This window comes from Nerophis ophidion, linkage group LG04, assembly GCF_033978795.1.
Source record: "Nerophis ophidion isolate RoL-2023_Sa linkage group LG04, RoL_Noph_v1.0, whole genome shotgun sequence".
Taxonomy (NCBI): domain Eukaryota; kingdom Metazoa; phylum Chordata; class Actinopteri; order Syngnathiformes; family Syngnathidae; genus Nerophis; species Nerophis ophidion.
Window position 1 is genome coordinate 76,754,962 of NC_084614.1, and position 22,811 is coordinate 76,777,772.

Consider the following 22,811-nt stretch of genomic DNA (forward strand, 5'->3'; position numbering starts at 1 on the left):
CCGACTAGGAGATAAACACAAACGCAAACAGACCGCGTGACACCTGACGTGACAGGTCGTCACAGAAACGAGGGATGGATCTGAAGTTTATCGAGGGACTTAAGTGCTGAAAGTAAAAAAAAAAATGTTTGACTTATTTTTGAGTGGGGCCCGTTTGGATCCTAATAATTTCAGTTTTACAAGTTTTAATTGTCATTGCTTGAAAAAAAAATAATGAATTAAAATCGATGATGTTATGAATTATTGACATATTTAAGATTGCAATTAAGTTGAGTGAAAATTATTATTTTGTGCTTTTGCCATAACAAAACAAGGTTTTGACAAAAATGGCGTAAATTATGAAAAAAAAAAGACTGATAAGGACGGATAAACCTGAAATTGATCAAGGGATTTAAGTGTTGAATGAAAAAGTAAAAACAAACAAAAATGACCTACTTCTACCATTTTTATGACTGAGACTCTTCCTGGTCCCCAAGAAAGCAGTGCGAGGCGAGTGGAGGAAAAACGGATTTATTGACAGAGATGTGACACAATGTGATATTGATCATAAGCAGCGGCCATTGAAAGAAAAGAAGAAATCCTCGTCATGACGTCAAGGCCATGAAACGTGCGATTTTACAGCCACCAACGTTTGATCTTGAAAGTCTTTTAACGGCCAAAGAAGAATACATGGAATAGCGTGAGGAGCAGTCGGACGAAGAACAAAGCACATCTCCATCTCATCTCCGAGTGTGATGACGTCCCTCAGCGATGGAGACATCTCCCTGTGTTCCAGTGCACAAAGCATCCTGGAGGAAGAAGACCACTCAGCACATTCCCGACAGAAGCAGGTGAATCCAAGTTGAACATCATCTTCACACAAGAACATTTGGAGGTGCAGACAGTCCATGTGAGCTTACTCAGCCTTCAGCCGCCTGCACGTTCTCGTCGAGCTCCACGCCGCCGTGGCGAGCTGCGGGACAAACGCAAACGGTGAAGGAAGAACATCCAGAAGGTGCCTCGTCACTCACATCAGATCTTTGAGGTGTGACTTGGAAACATGACGAGTCAGCACACTTGATGTCTCATTTGGCTGATCCTCATCATGAGGACTCCTGTCAAAAGTGAGATATGCCAGACTTTGTATTGCGTGTGCTCACAGGAGGGACTTTTATTGTGAAGGAGTCAGCTCCAGTTGGGCTTTTCCGGCTAAACTTGTAACAAAGGTCCACATCAGACCTCCATGTGAGTGACGCTTCACCACGGCTTTGTTTCTTGCGGCTCAAAGAAAAGATGTTTTACTTACCAGCTGGATCGTACTGGGCTGAAATGAAAGAGAAACAAGGTGAAGTGGACTTTTCCCCTCACGTCACGCCGTGTTTCTACGTGAGAGTGTGCGCTCTGTCTCTGTGGATCTTTGAGTGTTTGGCTGGAAGGCAACTAAAAGATGGCCGCACCTTTGCAGCCCGGATGAAAGCATCAACTCACGGCCTGGACCGAGTGCACCGAGAAGAAGAAGACAGAGGACATTGGCGTCCCTCACCTTGTCTGTTTCTGTGACGCCTGACCATGACCATGATGATGATGATGATGATGATGGCCGCCACAGCGAGGACCGCCGCCGTGGCAGCGAGGGCGACGCTCAAGTTGTCTGTGGAGAGCAAAAAAGCACAAGTGGAGTGACAAAGCATGAAGAGGAAACCTTCATGACTACTTTGCATGCAGACGTCAAGCGTTGTCATGGTGACATGGATCAATAATGGTGACAGGTGGACTTGTGATGGGAAACATCTCCAACTAAATGTGTCTTTCTCACCTTCATGGCTTGCGTTGCTCAGGATGCTTCTTCTCTCCAGCTTGGTGACCAAGTCCTCCTTGACGCCTGACAGCTGAAACACACATTCGTACTTGCCCTCCACGTCGGCCGTCACCTCCACTTTCAGCGCCACCGACATCTGGAAGGTTCCGTCGTGGTTGGGGAGTATCTCTCCGTGCTCCACGTCCTCGAAGATCTGCTCGCCGTCTTTCCTCCAAAACAGGTCGGCACCGTCGGGGTAGAAACCTGTCGCCATGCAGCTGACCGGAGAGGACGGCGTCTTCTGGAGCAGGAACACCTCTGGAAGCTCTGCACAGGAAGTGATGTCACGTGTGAACACAGGACAACGTGGGGAGAAGGTGTGGATGGAGAGAAGGTGTGGATGGAGAGAAGGTGTGGATGGGAGGTACAGATGAGAAGGTGTGGATGGAGAGAATATGGAGAAAAGGTGTGGATGGAGACAAAGATGGAGAGAAGAAGAGAATGGAAGTAAAGATGGAGAGAAGGTGTGGATTAAAGTAAAGATGGAGAGAATGTAATAACGGAGGTAAAGATGGAGAGAAACTGAGAATGGAGGTAAATATGGAGAGAACGTGTGGATGGAGGTAAAGATGGAGAAAAGATGAGAACAGAGGTAAAGATGGAGTGAAGGTGTCGATGGAAAGAAGGTGTCGATGGAGGTAAAGATGGAGAAAATGGAGGTATAGAGAGAAGGTGTGGATGAAGTTAAAGATGGAGAGAAGATGAGAACGGAGGTAAGGATGGAGAGAAGATGAGAACAGAGGTAAAGATGGAGAGAAGGTGTGGAGGGAGGTAAAGATGGAGAGAATATGAGGATGGAATTAAAGATAGAGAAAATGGAGGTACAAATAGAGAGGTTTGGATGAAGGTAAAGATGGAGAGAAGGTGTGGATAAAAGTAAAGATGGAGAGAAGGAGAGAACGGAGGTAAATATGGAGATGAGGTGTGGATGGAGGTAAAGATGGAGAGAAGGTGTGGATGAAAGTAAAGATGGAGAGAAGGAGAGAACGGAGGTAAATATAGAGATGAGGTGTGGATGGAGGTAAAGATGGAGAGAAGTTGAGAATGAGGTAAAGATGGAGAGAACGTGAGGATGGAGGTAAAAATTGAGGGAAAAGGAGAGAACGGAGGTAAATATGGAGAGAAGGTGTGGATGGAGGTAAAGATAGAGAGAAGGTGAGAATGAGGTAAAAATGGAGAAAATGAGGTAAAGATGGAGAGAATGAGGTAAAGATGGAGAGAAGGAGAGAATGAGATAAAGATGGAGAGGAAGTGAGGATGGAGGTAAAAATGGAGGGGAAAGGAGAGAATGGAGGTAAATATGGAGAGAAGGTGTGGATGGAGGTAAAGATGGAGAGAAGGTGAGAATGAGGTAAAGATGGAGAGAAGGTGAGAATGAGGTAAAGATGGAGAGAGAGGTAAAGATGGAGAGAAGGAGAGAATGAGGTAAAGATGGAGAGAAGGTGAGAATGAGGTAAAGATGGAGAGAGAGGTAAAGATGGAGAGAAGGAGAGAATGTAAGAATGAGGTAAAGATGGAGAGAGTGAGGTAAAGATGGAGAGAAGGAGATAAGGAGATAAAGATGGAGAGAAGGTGTAGATGGAGGTAAAGATGGAGAGAAGGTGAGAACGCAGGTTAAGATGGAGAAAACGTTTGGATGGAGGTAAGGAGAGCATGAGATAAAGATGGAGAGAAGGTTAGAGTGGAGGTAAAGATGGAGAGAAGGTTAGAGTGGAGGTAAAGATGGAGAAAGGGTGATGATGGAGGTAAAGATGGAGAGAAGGTGAGGATGGAGGTAAAGACGGATAGAAGGAGAGAAGGTCAGAATGGAGGTAAAGATGGAGAGAAGGTCAGAATGGAGGTAAAGATGGAAAAAAGGTGAGAACAAAGGTAAAGATGGAGAGAAGGTGAGAGAAAGAGAGAAGAGTATAAAGAGACAGGGTGTAATGTCAGTAATGTTCCTATAGGGGGAGTGCTAACAAGTTAAAAGGTGAAAGTACATGTTGTGTTTCTACCTGTTCTCATTAGGACCTCCTTCCCATTGTTCACATACTTCTTCAAGTAAGAAGGACAATACTCAGTGTAGTAAAACTTAATGTATTCTAGTAGATGTTTGTCCTGGTCCCAATTGAGTTTGGTGGGGAAAGCTTGTTGTTTTGCTGCAGTAAATGTCCATGTCTTCATGTCCAACGTTATGAAATCTTCTCCATCATAACCTTGCTGTTGCCAACCTTTAACTTCATCAGTCTCATCATTCCATTCACATCCAGACATCCACTGGAGAATGTGAACACCTGAGACACACACAGTGTTGTAAAGCAGAGTGACACACACACACACACACACACACACACACACACACACACACACACACACACGCACACACAGTATTAGTGTAGGTTATTATGGGATGGACAGAGACAAGTATCAGTGCAGTAATGTGTGTTTACTACAGTATAAAAAGAGTACATCAAATACATTTAAGTAGTAGAAAGTTCAACATAAACAAACCTCCAGTTTGGTTGAAACGCTTCTTAAGAACTTCAAGGTTGTGTTTGCCAATCAACTCACTAAAAACACTGATCTCTGTTTCTCTCTGCCAGTATTTTGGATCCTCTGCTGTGATTTTGTTCATCCAGTCCTGTTTGGCTTCTGCTTTCCTGCTGTTGCTGTCATAGTGAGAAATCTGAACTCCATCAACATAACCAACAATCACATACGCTGGGAAGTTTGGAACTTGAGAGGACGCAGTGTGGAAATACTGCAGCGTGTGAATCACTGAAAGAAGAAAACAACAACAGGATGACTTTTTATTATTTTGTTTCATGTTCAACAATCTTGCACTGTGAATATTTTAGCTCCTTCCGTCTTCAGTCGGGTCTTAAAGTGAACATCAAACACTGCTAGATATCACAGTCAAGACTCACATGTTCTATGACAAATACAACACATTAATAATATTACTAACATCTGTTGACAGTTTGAACATTTTGAAAATAAACATATATTTTCTACAATGGAGGCTGAATAAAAAGTACAACAGAGTTGAACACAACCTGTTCTGCCCATTTGATGTCGACTCTTACTGACATCTTGTGGCGGGGTGATGTTACTACACTTGATTAGTTTCTGACACTTCCGTGTTTGAAGATTTGTGTTCGTTCTTACAAGCCTTGGAAAAAATAAGTCTTTGAACAAGAAACACTAAAGTAAAAAAAAAATAAAGAGCCTAAACGGATTTATCTGCTTCTGTAACCTTATTGGAACATTTTGAATGTTTACTAGGAAAAAGGGAAAACAATAAAATGTGTTAAAAAAAAGAACCAGGATTAAGTAACAAAGGGCTTAAATAATACAACAATAATTTAATTAATAAGTAACAGAAACTCTCAGAAGTCAAATAAGTGAAGGCACAAAGAGGATTTATGAATAAAATATTAATAAACTTATAAAAAGGACTTACCAGGCGTCACGCTGTGCATTTGCACGACCAGAAGAAAGAATAAAAACAAGTTCATGATGTCAGCGCGAAACAAAAAGATGTTTGCCGCTTTTAATCCCGCAGAGAAAGACAAAAGTGACGAACACTCGCTTGACTCGCAAACAGGAAAAATGAACCAGGAACTGAACGTGGGGGAAAAGTGTGAGGCAGACGCTTCTGCTGGCAGAATATCAAAGAAAGTGAAAGTAAAAGTAGACACGGTAAAGCCAAACATTGAACTCGATGGTGATCATTTTTATTTTTATTTTTATTTTGTCGTACCTGTCAAAGGTGAACACACTTATCCACGTAGGTGAGTAGTAACGAGTTACATTTACTTAGATAAGAAACACAACTTTTACTTTGCTATATAACATTTTATTACCATCGTTACATTCATTTATATCAGGGGTCAGCAACCTTTTTGAAACCAAGAGCTACTTCTTGGGTACTGATTAATGCGAAGGGCTACCAGTTTGATACACACTTAAATAAATTGCTAGAAATAACCAATTTGCTCAATCTACCTTTAATAAATAAATCTATATGTATAAAAAAATGAGTATTTCTGCCTGTCATTCAGTCATACATTTTTTGTCCTTTTACGGAAGGTTTTTTGTAGAGAATAAATTGTGAAAAAAACACTTAATTGAACTGTTTAAAAGAGGAGAAAACAGGAAAAAAATAAAAATTAAATTTTGAAACATAGTTTATCTTCAATTTCGACTCTTTAAAATTCAAAATTCAACCGAAAAAAAGGAGAGAAAAACTAGCTAATTCGAATCTTTTTGAAAAAATTTAAAAAAAGAATTTATGGAACATCATTAGTATTTTTTCCTGATTAAGATTAATTTTAGAATTTTGATGACATGTTTTAAATAGGTTAAAATCCAATCTGCACTTTGTTAGAATATATAACGAGTTGGACCAAGCTATATTTCTAACAAAGACAAATCATCATTTCTTCTAGATTTTCCAGAAGAATTTTAAAAGAAATTCAAAAGACTTTGAAATAAGATTGAACTGTTTAAAAGAGGAGAAAACAGGAAAAAAATAAAAATTAAATTTTGAAACATAGTTTATCTTCAATTTCGACTCTTTAAAATTCAAAATTCAACCGAAAAAAAGGAGAGAAAAACTAGCTAATTCGAATCTTTTTGAAAAAATTTAAAAAAAGAATTTATGGAACATCATTAGTATTTTTTCCTGATTAAGATTAATTTTAGAATTTTGATGACATGTTTTAAATAGGTTAAAATCCAATCTGCACTTTGTTAGAATATATAACGAGTTGGACCAAGCTATATTTCTAACAAAGACAAATCATCATTTCTTCTAGATTTTCCAGAAGAAGAATTTTAAAAGAAATTCAAAAGACTTTGAAATAAGATTTAAATTTGATTCTAAAGGTTTTTCTAGATTTGCCACAATAATTTCTTTGAATTTTAATCATAACTGAAGAAATATTTCACAAATAATTTTTGTCGAAAAAACACAAGCTAAAATAAAGAATTGGATTAAAATGTATTTATTATTCTTTACAATAAAAACAATTAATTTACTCGAACATTGATTTAAATTGTCAGGAAGAGGAAGGAATTTAAAAGGTAAAAAGGTATATGTTTTTCAAAATCCTAAAATCATTTTTAAGGTTGTAATTTTTCTCTAAAATTGTCTTTCTGAAAGCTATAAGAAGCAAAGTAAAAAAATGAATGAATTTATTTAAACAAGTGAAGACCAAGTCTTTAAAATATTTTCTTGGATTTTCAAATTCTGTTTGAGTTTTGTCTCTCTTAGAATTAAAAATGTCGAGCAAAGCGAGACGAGCTTGCCAGTAAATAAATACAATTTAAAAAATAGAGGCAGCTCACTGGTAAGTGCTGCTATTTGAGCTAATTTTAGAAGAGGCCAGCGGGCGACTCATCTGGTATTTGCCTTAAAACTCCACAGAAATTTTTCGACCCGTATGTACAGTCACCGTGTGCTCGGAGAAGAGGTAGGATTAAATATAAGTCTTACTTCTTAATATTCCTTTTCAGATTTGTTGAAAGGTGCAAATGGAACCATGTGATGTTACTTGACGTAAACATGTCTGTAACAAATACATCAAAACCATAGCCACATGTGTAATGACTAACATTTACATAACATTTTGTAGATGACATTGCATGTCTTGTCTTGTTCTAGTCTGTCTTTTGAACGTACAAGTAAATGTCTTGTTTTTAGTGTGAGGTTTAACTGTTGTGTTTATTTTGTGTCATTGTGAAGTTTTTTGTACCTGAAAATCAGATATCCCGGCCCCCCAGACACATTTTTTCCTCTAAATCTGCTCCCCAGGTCAAAATAATTGCCGAGTGTGACCGTGTGTCTTGGTTACCACTCTTTACCGCATCTCTCCATGAACCCCGATACAAACATCCGACCAGGAGCGTTGGGCTGCAGTGCATTGTGGGTAGGCGAGTCTTGTACATGATCATGTTCTGTCGGTTCATTTGCAAAATAAACCAGAGAGCACAACTCAGCTTTGATACAAAATGAAAGTAAAAAGTCATGTTGGAATATTTTAAAGAAACTCAGCTCGGATTAATTACTGTTCTCTTGGTAGTGGAGAAGAAGTGGGGGTTAGGGGCAAAGGTGGTCTCTGATCCATCTTTGACACGGCAGATAAAGGGCTGTGAGAGGTTAGACCGAGGAGGCATGGGGTTTTTATTTTTTACTACAGCCGACGAGGCACATATGTTTTTCAAATTAGACTGTGTCGTATTTTGGGGGAATCAAACAAACATTACAAAGAGATTCTAGGACCAGACAATCCATTGGATTCGATACAATTATCTTATTCGGGAATTACATTTTATTTTGAAAAAGTTATCAGTAATCTGGAAATACGTGTTATTTATTGGAATTGTAGATTGAAAAAGAAATAATCAAAAGCCATACATCATGAAACAGGCTACAGAAGTACAACACATCAAAGTTGAAAGAAACAACAAGCCCAACTTTATATTCATCAAAATGTGCTTTGAAAAGTTTAACAAATGCCCCAAGGGAGCGGTTTGCCTGGCATGGGATGAGATGCTTATCCATGGCGATGTAGAAGCTGTCGATCTTGCTCTTCTGACGGCCAACAGCGAGGAGGTATGGCTGCCGACCCTGCTGGTTGCGGAGATGCTCCTCCATACTGCAGCATGACTTAGGTTGAGAGAAGGAAACTAAGTATTAGACACCAGAATATTGTGCTGCCACAAAAAAACATTATTAAAGTCATTATTCAAACATCCTCTCAATCTCAGTGCAAAGATCGGAATGAGTGTTAAGACTTAATTTAAGTTTCATTCACTTTTTAACTGCCTTCATTTTCACATGTGGCTAAGAACATGACACATGACAAGTAGTTATCACTTTCATAATATTACCTTATGAAAGACAACAAGTCTCTCAATGGCATCACATGCACTGATTTTTGGAGACTTCGGTCCTCCTGGTGGTGGTGGAAGGAGATGTATGAGCAACAACAGGGAGGCCATTTCATGGTCGTAAGCTGAGGACAAAGATTCACAAGAATTAACTCAAGAATTTTCACTTTTCCTCCATCTAATGTTCATATTTATTCCAAATATCAGATACATTTTCAGAGATACAGGAGATACTTTAAAACAAGAAAAACAAATAAAACTCGCATGTTGCCTCCTCACTTCCAATGGAACATTCTGCTGACTGTAACAAGCGCCGCAACTCTGGTGCTGAAGTAAGTCGCTTAGCCTCTTTTATGATGTTTGGTTTGAAGAACACATCCCACTTCTGAAGCAGCCTGGAGGATGTCTCATCATCAAATAGGAGAATGAAGTCTTGCTCCACCTTTAAGAAAGAAGATATTTAACTACCACCGAAGGAAATACTTTCAAATGTCAGGCTGCTCCAAACATCTCATTCCAAACTTACCAATCCTTTTGTATCGAGGAATCTTGGGAAGATGGAGAGGATATCAGCACTTGTACCTGGGTCATTAACAAGCTTCTGACGGTGCTGAAATGTCTCTCTCATCTTCTGGAGAATCACGGAATTGTCTGTGGTATGGTTGAGCAAAGATACTGCCTCTTGACAAGCATCCCCATCAAGCTGATTGTCGACATTGACAATCCTTTGGAACTTTGGGCCTCCTGAAGAAAGGTTCAAAGAGCTACTTGGTGGCGCCTCAGATCCACGCCGAATTTTCCTTTGGACTGTTTTCAGACGCCAAGAAATGTATCCTGTGCTACTAGCAGCATCATAGAAATGTTCCTGAAATGAAAAAAGATTAAATTCATTGTCATACTTAGTTCATGAGAAATCTCAGAGAATTCATATCAGTGCTATGCACATAGCATCAGGGCCAAAAATTGCAATTATTGAAATAAATGTTGATGCAAGAATGACATGAAAATAGTCATATAAATAATAAAAATAAGAATTACATAGCCTTTCTTGGTGTATGGATCCTTGAGAGACGGGAACAGTGTCACTATGCCAAGAGCATATTCCTCTCTGACTGCCTTAGTGGGAAGGTTTCTGATAGGAGATATCAATTTTTTAATCTAGATCCATGAAATGGCCATGTTGTTATCAAGCACAAAAAAATAGAATGTAAAAACATACATACCCATGACTATCAATCATGTGAGCCACCAGTATGTTGACCATTTGTCGTCTTGTGATATCTGTTAGGGTTTCTGTTGTTTGGTACTCCTGAAGTACTGCTTCACTGCCAGACTTGGCTTTTAACACAGCTTCAATCAACTGATAAAAAACAAAAACATGAAAATGCAAAATATGGTGATAAACAGCTATTCTTGACACGCAAAAACTGTTTTAATGTGTAAAAAAACTCAAGAGAATCAAGCTTTGTTCAAACCTGTTTAGCTGATGTTGCATCATGCTTATTTCTCTTGTGAGGGATCTCATCCATGGTAAGAGTTCCGCTTGAGTTGAAGCTAGAGTCAGAGATCTCAGATGCAGAGGACAAGGACAGGTCTGAAAATTCTAAAGGAATAAAAGAAAAAAACATTTGATCATTTTATTCAGTAGTGTACAGAGTGCCTGATAATACATGATGTTATATCTCACCCTGGCTTGAGAATATTGTCAGCACCACATTGCCTTGTCCAACCAGGTCGCTGAATATTTCCGCATCAACTTCTGTCCCTGTTGCATCCTTGTACATAATGCTTGCATCGGGTGGCAGGCAAAATCTCTCAATGACTGGAAAACAGTATGAGAAAATTGTGATTTATGTGCTTTATGTGCAGTTTCATTTGTCTCACAGCAAATGACTGTTCTAGTTAGATGGAGTCATCCACTGGTGATTTTTTTCCCTCAAGTAACCCTGACACTTCTTAAGTCCAAATTTAAAAGTTAAGTATTGGCTTTTCTCAGTTAACTGTTCTTGTGTATAAAATGCTTTACATTCTAGGTGGCACACATGTTGAGTAAATTATCCCCATTTATAAAGGAATCTGCTTCAGGCATGTAAAGACACCAGAGTATACAACATGAGGTTTTTGAAGAAAGTGGGTCTATTTTTAAACTGTTTTTAAGGCAAGATTAAGTAAATTGAAACACCTTTTCCATGGAATTGGAGAAAGTCAAACTGTCCCTCAACGTCATCCAGCTTCACATACTTCTGCTGTTGGTTGTACTTCACCTGGACCAGCATCTTCACTGAGACATGCAAAACATATATTAAAGAAAGTCAATATTTAAAGAAAGAACAGTTTAGAGGTCAATGTGTCACAGTAAAGGATACGATTTGTTAATATTTTGCAGGGGCCTCTATCAATAATTTTCTTTTTCATTCCTAAATGATTGCTTTATAATATATATTTATATATATATATATATATGTCTATATTATGTATATATGTATATATATATGGGCTTCACGGTGGCAGAGGGGTTAGTGCGTCTGCCTCACAATACGAAGTTCCTGCAGTCCTGGGTTCAAATCCATGTTCGGGATCTTCCTGTGTGGAGTTTGCATGTTCTCCCCATGAATGCGTGGGTTCCCTCCGGGTACTCCGGCTTCCTCCCACTTCCAAAGACATGCACCTGGGGATAGGTTGATTGGCAACACTAAATTGGCCCTAGTGTGCGAATGTGAGTGTGAATGTTGTCTATCTGTGTTGGCCCTGCGATGAGGTGGCGACTTGTCCAGGGTGTACCCCGCCTTCCGCCCGATTGTAGCTGAGATAGGCGCCAGCGCCCCCCCGCGACCCCGAAAGGGAATAAGCGGTAGAAAATGGATGGATGGATGGATATATTTATGTATACATGAGACAGAGAGAGGGAGAGTATTTTGAAAGGGATTCAAGTTTTGTTCAAGTTTATTGTTCTTCGGTCAATGGTCAACAAAGCAAAAAAAAAACAGTTGTACATTCATAGATTGAAAATAAAAAGTTGTACATTCATAGATTGAAAATGAAAAATGTTAAAGACCGAAAGGGTTTAGGCTGAAGTTAAACATTTATTGCGCCTAACCCTATAAACAAATTCAAGTACAAAATAAACTTCCGAAAGTTATAAAAAGTCCTTTGCACAACATATTATAAATACACATTTTAAACAACATTATAAACAACATCATAAACAACATGAACGTAGTTCAATTTTACACAGTACAGGCATGTGAAATATCCCTGTGTACATATAGACCTTTGCACTAATTATATATACAATATATACAAACAATTGTACTTCTATTATTATTTATATCTCATGTTTAATTTTTAATTAACATTAATCATAGTATTAACTACAATGTTAATTCAAGAGTGATATATTTTTTCAAGACATTGGTCTTAAACTTTTTTTTAAATGTGTGAATGGAACTGGAACATTTTAAGGAATCATCCAAGCTGTTCCACAGTTGAACTCCTCTAACAGAAACACATCTACTTTTTAAGCTTGTTCTTATTTTTGCTTTCTGAAAGAAAGCTGAAACTCTGAGGTCATAGGGATTCTCTCTGGGTTTAAATCTCACTTGTAAACATCCAGGCAGCATGTGGTTATGAGCTTTAAAAGCCACAATAGTAGTATTGAGGTCAACAAGATCGTGCAGTTTTAATGTTTTTAATTTAATGAACAGAGCATTGGTATGGTCATGATAATTCGCATAAGTTACAATTCTAATCGCTTTCTTTTGAAGTAAAAATATAGAGTTGATGTTTGATTTGTAATTGTTTCCCCAGATTTCAACACAATAGTTAAGATATGGGAGTATGAAAGAATTATATAACATGATAAGAGCCTTTTGATTCACAGAGTTTTTAATTTTATGTAACATAGCAATATTTTTTGCCATCTTTGTCTTAAGTATATTTATGTACAGTTTCCAATTTAATTTATCATCTATATAGATTCCCCAAAATTTTATTGAATACACCCTTTCTATCTCCATATCATCAATTCTTATATGACGCTGTATGTTATTTTTCCTATTTCCAAAAATTATATCACAATTGAATATTGTAATTAAAACTAAATGTTAGAGCAGTAACAGTAATTTCTACAACAGAAAAGTCACAATATCATCTGTCACAATATCTCACTGGAAACAAGTCATTTTAATCATATTCCTGTTGTCACAATATTGAATAATTTCAAAATAGGATTAAAAACACAGCAAAAAAGAAAAAAAAAACATTAGTTATTCTTCCTGTCCTATCTCTTTCCTCCTTTCTCAGCTGTTTATGTGGCAGTGAGGGCTGGTTGGCTCTGCCAGCAGAAACTTTTAACACAATCATTTCAGTGGCGAGTTATGGTTAGCAGAAAGTATAAGGACAACGACTGCTAGATTGTTTGCTACAGTTTAAAGATGAGCCAGCATGCTGTGTCAGAGGATAAATGAGAGATGGAGGAGCAAACAGATTAAAAAGTATTTCACATGTTTGCGCAGGTTTTACAAATGTTTATACTCGAGGAGGTTTTTCTTCACATACAGTACTTACAGTTAGATGTCGTCAAACTGATGTTACAGTTACTGTCATTTCACGGGATCCACCGTAACCTCTGCTCTGCTGCTCACTGACGTGCGTGTGTTTCTGTGCCCCTGAGAACAGAGGAGAGGCTGCAGCTATATTAATTTGTACCAAATCAAGAAAAAAAAAACTAACAATCAGTTCTTACATTTATATATTCCTAGGTCAAGACAGTTTCAGATGCTTGTAAAGGCCATGGTATGAATTAAATACTAAATTAAATTAAATCTCATTTAATATTTAATACAATGTGTCCATGACCCAGTGAATACCCTGATAATAAATAACACCAAAACTTGAAGAGTAGCAATAAATGAACCAGTAACTACTGAGCTTATCCCTACGCAGACAAAATTGGACAAGAGAAACATGTCTCCACAGGTTTTTGCAGTTTTTTGAAGTTTAGAGTGTGAGGGACAAAATAACAAAAGCCCCCACAACTGTTAGTTCCAGCCTTAAATAATATTTTGTACAGTAAAAACTTTGTTTATCATGGCTTTGAGGAAGTGACTTACTGTCATTTTTAAAGTTGAAGTGACTTGCTACTACTGTCTGCTAGCTTAGAAATGCAAGCTAATAGCATGACCGATTTTGTTGTTCAGAACTGGTGACAAAAAAAGCTTAGTTGCTAAAACACATATTCTCCATACATGTTTTATTGTACATGCTACATTTCACAGCATTAATTTGCAGCTGTTTCAGTACATTTGATTAAATTGCACTTACCTTGTGGAACTGCACGAGAGAAGCGAAATGGTTCCTATTGTCTCTTTTCCCTCCAACTGAAGTGAAATGCAGGGCGGGGCTTAATTGCATCTCAGCAGAGTTAAACTAACTCATGAGTGATCAACTCTGTCAAATAACTCCCCATAGCAAAAATTTGCTTGCTCATCTGTTGCTTAATCTCGTATCTTGAGAACATTTTGAGCTTCTCATATCTGTCTAATTCTGTGATCAATTGTTTCTCTTTTATTGCTCCTAAGGGACCCTTAGGAGCAATAAATAAGCTAAAAAGAGACAAGACATCACTGAGACAAAGGAGGTTGAGTTGAGACAACCCTTTGAGCAATATTTGAGAAGTGGGATACACTGACGAGAGCTCATATATGTATGCCATTGATCTCAATTATGTCTCATTTATTTTGAAGGATAATAAAAAGAGAAAGAAACGAGATGTATGAGCAATAAAAGAGATCTTATGTATGTCTTTTTCATGTCTTGATTATTTCTCTTAAATTTATTATCATATCTCAAATTTGAGAATCATGAGAACAAATTGAGAGTGCAATTAAAATATTCATCTGACTTAATTAGAAATAACACTAAACAAATACTCAAATATTGAAAGGTGTATCACTTTATTTGGCTACACAAAAATACAAAATATAATATAAAAATAGATTAAATACAAAAATGTAAATGTAGTTAATTAGTACATACATAATGTACATATTGACATTCACAATACTTAAAACAGAAAACAATATACAAAAAATAAAACAAATACAAAAATAAATGAATTTGACCTTGAGTACTCACTTTGCTATTGTGAAAAAGTCAGGTGTAGCTTTTTAACTCCTTGTTGAGCAAACCATGTACCTTAGTTAAAAAAACACTTGACTTCATCTCAGTAAGAGGGTGAGTAAATGACAAAATTTCCATTTTTGAAATATTCCAAGTAAAAACTGAAATACATTTATAAAATTGTAACTGTGCTGTGTGGAACTAGTCTACATACAAAAAATAATCACACATTGAAAACCAGGGATACTTAACATTTTTACCTTGGGGCACGACCAACTTTTCCACTACACAAGGGTCTGGGACCAACTGAAATATAAACACTGAATTAGTCATCTTACACTAAAGTGTAAGACAACCGAGTACCATTGCTGCCCATATGGACGGACAACAGCTAAGAAACAGATATTTATTGGCGGCTTCCAAGGGGTACTCGCAGCCAAACAGTGGGCCCCAGCCCTATGATTAAGAAACACTGTTGTAAACAATAGAACAGCCTCCTGCGATAACAATCTAACATTTGGTACACACATGATCATTGAAATATTTTGAAATTGGTTACAAAAGCTACTAATATACCTGATTATGTAAGCAGCAACATACTGCGTAATTTCCGGTTGCATTATTTTTTTATTTGGAAAAAACTTTGCACTGTGAAAGGATATTAGCCGCTAGCTTGTTAGTGATGTTGCATCACTGCCAAATTTGGTTGGCACAGCACACCTCAATATGCATCATCACAGAATAACGTGGTACTAAAAGCTACATCATAAGGCAATTTTTTACAATATATACTACGCAAACCTAGACCAAAATATTTAACATGTTTACCAAGGAAACATCCTACCATAGAATGAACTTGACAGGTACAAGGGCCTACTTAAAACCGGCTCTGGCCCGACATTTGTTTACCAAAGCTTTCTTGAGCTTGGCCTCCTCAATATGGTCCCAATCAGGAAGGGTACCGCATCTCAGGACATACGCTGCAAGGCAAGAACATAATAATCAGCCATTCGTAATTTTGTCCCACATCAGTTTCTACAGGTATCAAATCTATGCAGTGCAATGCAATAACAATAATAATGCAAATTCAAATGTAATGCTTTTTAATGCCATTTTTTGGTACTTGAAAAAATGTAATGCCCATGTGCGACTGCATATAGTTGTTGTTTTTTATATAGTCAAAAGCTTACAATTATCTATCTGTATACACACAGTTGCAAGCATTAGTTAATTAGTTGAAAAGTTTACATTAACTGTTACTATCTAATGTATTAGAATTGGCTTACAAAGCTGTTTAATTGGAGAATGTATTTTTATTTATTTATTTTTGTGGAGTAGCATCTGGTGTTTTGACCGTATGCATGGCCGTAGACAATCGCTAATTAAAAGGTTCTATCAAAAATATTAAAGGAGAACTGCACTTAAACCCTCTAAACAAACATCCCATTCTGCATCAGATGATCAATATAATATACCCATTAGCCATTTATTTAGTTGTGTCTGTTTGAAACATGCAGTAAGTATATATATATATTCTCTGAAAATATGATTTATAATAGCCACAAACTGGAGGATACCATTTTTAATCAGGATACAATTTGTTTTAAATAGTTAAAAGGTTTTATGGAATAATAAATGAACATCATACCAGGATTGCAAATTATGCATGTGTTTGGAAATGGATGATCTATTTAAACATTTTAGAAAAATACAGAACAATATTGGTAAAAATGCCAATAAGATGCATTTGAAAAAAAGCTATGGCAATTAAACATTTTGAATTTATTGTACTTTACACCTTCTCTGTTTAAAATGTTTACAGTAAATAGCAAGTATGTATCAAGTGTCCGGCAGCTGAAGGAACTTGTATTCATTTATTGTGGGAATGTCAGAAAATAAAAGAGTTGTGGTCTGCTGTGAAAATTGCCTCGCTAGCGTAGATCACTTGCGTCACAACAGTTGCTAATGTTAGGCAAGTTAGCTCATATGTGTTGGAGTGCAGATGATTGAAATAAACGACTCAGTGTATTAAAAAAGCTCAGCTTTTCCATTATCCTGACATGGTGTCACAGTTAAGGACTACACGCCTACAGTGACCAAAGAATGGAAAAGTTTAGGCCCCCAGAGCAGTTTCATTTTGCTTTATAGAAGCAGTGCTTTTGTCGTGTTCCCACCTTACAATACCTCTTGTATGCAGTTTGACAGCCGCAGTTAAAAAAAGAAACACACAGGAAGACTAACAATTTCGATGACCATAACCTTCTTAAGTTAGTTTTCATTTACCGTTTGACATATTGACTGTCCGCCATGTCCTACAATCATATTAAATTTCTTAAATGCCTCTGGGCAAAGCATTTAATGCTTTTTATTGCCGTTTAAAGCCTTAATTTACGCAAAATCATTAATACACACAACCACACTTCAAGTTGATGGACATAACACTATATTGCTCATCATAACGCTAGTTTTTAGTCAATCACAAATTGTAATTATGTAACATTGAGTTATACTTCCAGTGTGCTGTAATCGATAAGGGATTAACATTTCTCATATTTAACTTCTATTTAATTATTGTTACCCAATTTTGGCCTGAAAACACCCTCAGGTTGAGAAAACTTACTTAGGATTCCTTCAACTTTTTTCCGGTCAAGGATGCGCTTTCGTGTTCCTGCAGGTTTGTTTTCAGGGCGACCAAAAGGGACACTCCTCTACTGTAAAAAAGAGGTCAAAAAGTGCGTGGAATAAACGCATACATTTGGGCTTTGAAGCATGTCTCATGGCAGCAAGGCGGAACGATGATATGAATACGCCGCTCTCAGGAAAGAGCTCTTGCTGGTCCGATTAATGAGGGCCGTCGGTGTATTTGTCTCCAACGAGGTTGCAGGGAGTTTGAAGTACTCTGACTTGGCCCGGATCTGAAAGGGAAAAAATAGCACAAACAATACCAGAATGAGAAAATAATGTGTTCAAGGCCCAATCACAAGTTTAAGTAAACAAAACAATTACATCATGAATGAATTAGCATTGGGTACTTACCTATTTTCAAGAGGACTTCTTTGATTCGTTGCTTTTCTCGCCGGATTTTTTCCAACTCCTCCCTACATCCATCACATGGCGTCCATGATTTTTCTGCCTGTGGTTGATAACAGATAGTGTCCTCAACAGATGGGTTGAGTGCATCTCTCCTGTCTGGTGCCAGGAAAGCTGCGTTTTTATTCTCAGGTGGATTCACCCGGCTAGGTGGCAAGCTATTGTGTACGCCGGGTGAAGGACCAGAGGTGTTGTGGACATTTGGTGATGGGCCAGCGGTGTTGAAGTCGTGTGGGGATAGGCGGGGTGTACAGCCTCCAGAGTGATCAACCTTCGGTGGTGAGGCCATTGGTTGATGGGCAGGATGCATGGTCTTCGTAGGGAAATGGACCTTTTATGTTGAGACCATATGGCAGGGGTGTCCAAACTTTTTCCACTGAGGGCCGCACACTGAAAAATCAAAGCAAGCGGGGGCCATTTTCATATTTTAAAAACCAATACAATAAATGTATAAAAAAATATACAGTTAGGCCTCCACTTAGTTATGATCCCGGGACCCCAAAGGGTTTTGGTAAAAAAAAATATTAAAAATGTGTCATTATTCAGTATTATTATCATTATTCATGTTTTAAATCTCTAGATCAACATTAGGAAAAAAAAAATGGAAAAAACACAAAATATGCAATATTTTCATCCAATAACTTTTTGGGGTGGAATTTTTGAGATTATATAATAATTGGAGCCTTAATTTTGGATATTTAATCTTTTTTTTTTTTTTGAGGAATGACACTTAAAAACAAATCACACTAAAATAATTGGGGATCCCAAAGTGTCCTACTCGTTAAAGTGTTAAAAAATAAATAATACATTTTTTTTACTGTTTACTTTTAGCACAATAATCTCGAGATCAACCTCAGATATATCCGTAAATTTTAGAACTTTTATTGTTGTTTAATTTTTTTGGTTTGTTTGTTTTAGGCCCTTCTTTGAAAAAAAAACAAAACAGCTCAGTTTTTTTATATGGCAAAACACAAAATATGCAACATTTTCCCCCAAAAATATCTTAAAGTAGAATATTTAACGTGACGTAATTGAAGTTTTGAATAGGTCAATAATTCAAAATGACATTGATTTTGATTCATTATTTTTTAAAGAAAGAAACAGCCTGCATGGCATTTTTGTGTTATTAAAGCATTGCAACATTTTCTTGTTACATTTCACCTGTTTGCGCTTTTTATCACTTTTTATTTTTTTCAGTTGTATTTTTAAAATGTGCCGTTAAAGAATGACCTGGGGGCCCCAAATGGCCCCCGGGCCGCACTTTGGACACCCCTGTCATATGGTGATAGGCTAGATATATGGCCTCCGTAAGGAAATTGACAATTGATGTGGAGGTCATACAGTGATGGGATGGCTGTATTGCCGCTGTAGGGTGATGGACCAATGGTTCCCTCTCTGGTAAACCTATCGTGATATTTCATTGAACAATAGATTACAATTGTATAAACCCAATTTGTCCATATATGTATATACAACATCAAAAGAGATGAGAAATACTGAACTACAAAAAAATTACTGAAATGACCTACAGTATATTTTAACCTGCAGCGGCCAAAGTGGACCTTAGTCTATGTGCAGTGAGGAGAACAAGTATTTAATAGACTGGCGGTTCTGTAAAATCTAAAACAAAACAAAAAATTACACATTTTATTATTTTCAAGTAACTTGCATTTTTTTTTCTCCACGGAATTGATCACCTAGTAACCTCTACTTCTCTGAAGTATCAAATATAAATTTCATGCAATAAGATGCAAATTAATTACTTTTAAAAAATTCATACAATGTGATTTTACAGATTTTTGTTTTGGATTCTATCACTTACAATTGAAGTGTGCCTATAATGATATTACTAAAAATAATAATATAAGTAACAGACATCGAACTACAAAATCACCAATGTATAAATGATTTGTTCTCCTCATTCTATGATGGACAGTACCAATAATGAAAATAAATGTACCATGACCAAAATTGACTATATCTATAATCATTCTGTACAGTACTCCTTAACAAAAACATTTCACATCAAAGACAAAGGAACTGGACCAGTACTGAAGATGAAATCATCTTGACTGCAAGGAAATAGACAACTCACTTAGTCAACAATAACAAATAACAGATTTTTTAAATAGTAAGTGATACATAACATTGACTATCACGAAAAAGTTATTACTTTATATATCTCAGGATTATTAATGAAATGTACAATTAAGTATAAACTGTCAAACCAGTACTTATATTTGGTTTAAATATGTTTTTTTTTTAAACTATTGCTTATTGAGATTTCTGCCCTACCTCCTTTCTCCACAAAGGAAGCACAGGCATGTGATCACCCTTTGACAAAAGAGGAGGAAAATTCACAAAAAAGAGGAACATTTCCATCCGCATGTAGGGCTCCGACAAAAGCCCCGAAAATATTTTTTAAGAATCAATACTACATAGCACTGGGCCAATAAAACAATAATTATACATCGCAATACACATAATCATATCAATATTAAATGCTTTCGATAAAATATTCGAGCCAGCATGATTCGCTGCATGAGGTCACTCGCGCTTTGGGAAGCCAGAAAACAGAAAACAGGAAGTGTCACTGAGCAATGGAAGTGACATGCTACAACAGACAATCAGTTAACAGTATTTACTGAGCAATGGAAGGGACACGCCAACAGCCAATCATGTAACAGTATCAACAACAAGTAAGCTAGCTCGATGATGATAATTATGCTAACTAGCAAGCCAAGCTTGTTTTGGTGTCCCTGTCCTGAAATTCAGTGCGGTGTTTAGGCAAGAGCAGCAGCAAGTACCAGCGGCCAAGGAGAGCGTTCCACAAATTTTGTTTGGATCCTATTTTTTGGATATTGTTTACTTAATTCATCCATGGAATTTTTGTTATTGTTGAACGCTCCGATCGGACAGGTTTTTACTGGACACATTTCCGATGAGTGTTGCTCTGAGAACCTACAAGTGTTTAGTTAATACTTGATTGCTGATAAGAAGTTAGCTCCGGATTTGTTGACACTCATCCTTGAACTCCCATCCTTAAACTACTTTTATTTATATTTCTCATATTCTTATTTATATTTAATTGAAAAAAAAAACAAACGGAATTTATATTTTGACGTGAAACTGAATGTTTAAAAACTGTTAAGAAAGTACATATTGTGTAAATTTTTCTCAATAAAACTTGTTTATAAGATTTCAGTGTGTGTTCAAGTACTTCTTGAGCACATTCATCAATACTGTGATAACAATTGTAACCATGACATGAAATGTTCATTTTGTTACTCCCTAGTTTTGACACATGAGATTGTAGAGTGGATATTTACACTCTATGAACGTTTTGACCATAACTAAAAAGTAATAAAATTATGGCAACAAATTGTTTTCAGGCTCCATAAGTTCAGAACTTTTAATCCTGAAATCAGAGTGGATACAGATGTTGGGTTTTGGGCAATTTAATACATCAAATATTTGTATTTGTCATTAACATACTATTTAATGAAACAATGATTTGATGGCAAATAAAATAATGTTTAAATTAATGCTGTTTTTTTGGTTTCGAAATTCACTAAATTTGCTAAAGATTAAACGTTTTGAACTTGTAGACCCATAGGCATGAGGTAATAAATGTCAAGCTTACCCATAGGCAGTGTTGCCGCCTGTTACAAGTCCCCCGTCACTTGATAGATTCAGCGCTGTAATATTATCATGTTCAGACAGCGGGTTCTGATCTACTGTAATGGTTTCAGATCCTGATGTTGAGTGTGATGGCTCACTGGCTTCCAACATATTTAAAAATAAGTCCTGTGGAGTTTGGCAGCCTTTTGGTGACTGAGTCTGATCTTTTCCTAAAATATGTTCAACAGTTGCCCTATAAAATTTACTATCTGACCACTTTGCTAAAACAGAATCTCCTGTTTTAAGATCTAAGATCTGCACAGGAGCTTCATCTCTTGGCAAAATGTCTGCTCCTGTAAAGATTTTGCCGGTATAACCGTCCTCCCATCTGACGAATGCCAAACAATCTGAAAGAGAGAGTGCAAAAGAGAAAGTGTTTAAAATAGTTAATTTGAGTATAAAAAATTGGACTGGTATTTGTCATCTCATTTGGACATCAATGTTATGATTATTCCCTCTCCCCATCCCTATTTGCATTTTAAAGCAGATGCAGTAGGAAGAGCTTGCCCATCGCTGTCTTAGAGGTGTGTGGCCTCATTACAATTAGGGTACTGTTACCTAACTTCCTTGGGGCAACTTTCCCAAGGTGGTATTCTCAGCTGATCTTTAAATACTACACAAACTAATAAAGTCCTTTTTCCAGTTTGTTAGCTACATGTACTGCAATTTGGCTAAACCGTAGTCCGCTTTGCTACACATACATAGAAACTTACCAGATTGCTTAATTGGGGGAGGAGAATTATGCAGGTCCTTCATTTTCTTTGTGGGAACTCTTAACCTCTTTCTTGTAGTCGTTTCCTTTTGGTCCATGCTGTAAATGAAAAAATACATTTTGGATCACAAACTAAGGATAGGTTGATTGGCAACACTAAATTGACGCGTGTGTGAATGTTGTCTGTCGATCTAAGTTGACTTGTCCATGGTGTACCCCGCCTTTCGCCCGAGCGGAACTGGGATAGGACATAGCACCCCCACGACACGAAAGGGAAAAGCAGTAGAAAATATATGGATGGAACTATTATATAAATTGAAATTATTTACATATATGGGGTCACTCCATATGGATGGTAACTTTTAGGGTGAATCATATTTAACTTCTGTTCAAAACAAGTAAACAAAATTATAATTTATGATCGTTCTGGCTATAGTAAAAAAAAATCTTAAACCAGACAGTTTAATTCTTATTTTAATTCGTATCTATTTTGAT

At 37.0% G+C, this 22,811-nt stretch overlaps 1 protein-coding gene across 1 annotated transcript; it reads right to left on the minus strand.

The window, feature by feature from the left end:
- Positions 1–494: 494 nt before the first annotated feature.
- LOC133550461 (uncharacterized) lies at positions 495–22,414 on the minus strand. The gene is made up of 17 exons (XM_061896444.1): positions 22,318–22,414; positions 21,811–21,951; positions 10,896–10,994; positions 10,401–10,535; positions 10,189–10,316; positions 9,937–10,073; positions 9,752–9,845; positions 9,240–9,578; positions 8,993–9,155; positions 8,714–8,838; positions 8,358–8,489; positions 4,033–4,093; positions 1,796–3,538; positions 1,523–1,630; positions 1,286–1,303; positions 900–952; positions 495–788 (listed from the first exon to the last, which is right to left on the minus strand). Exons 1-16 carry the CDS (start codon positions 22,412–22,414, stop codon positions 900–902), a joined length of 3,573 nt encoding a protein of 1,190 aa, XP_061752428.1. The 3' UTR covers positions 495–788.
- Positions 22,415–22,811: the final 397 nt, after the last annotated feature.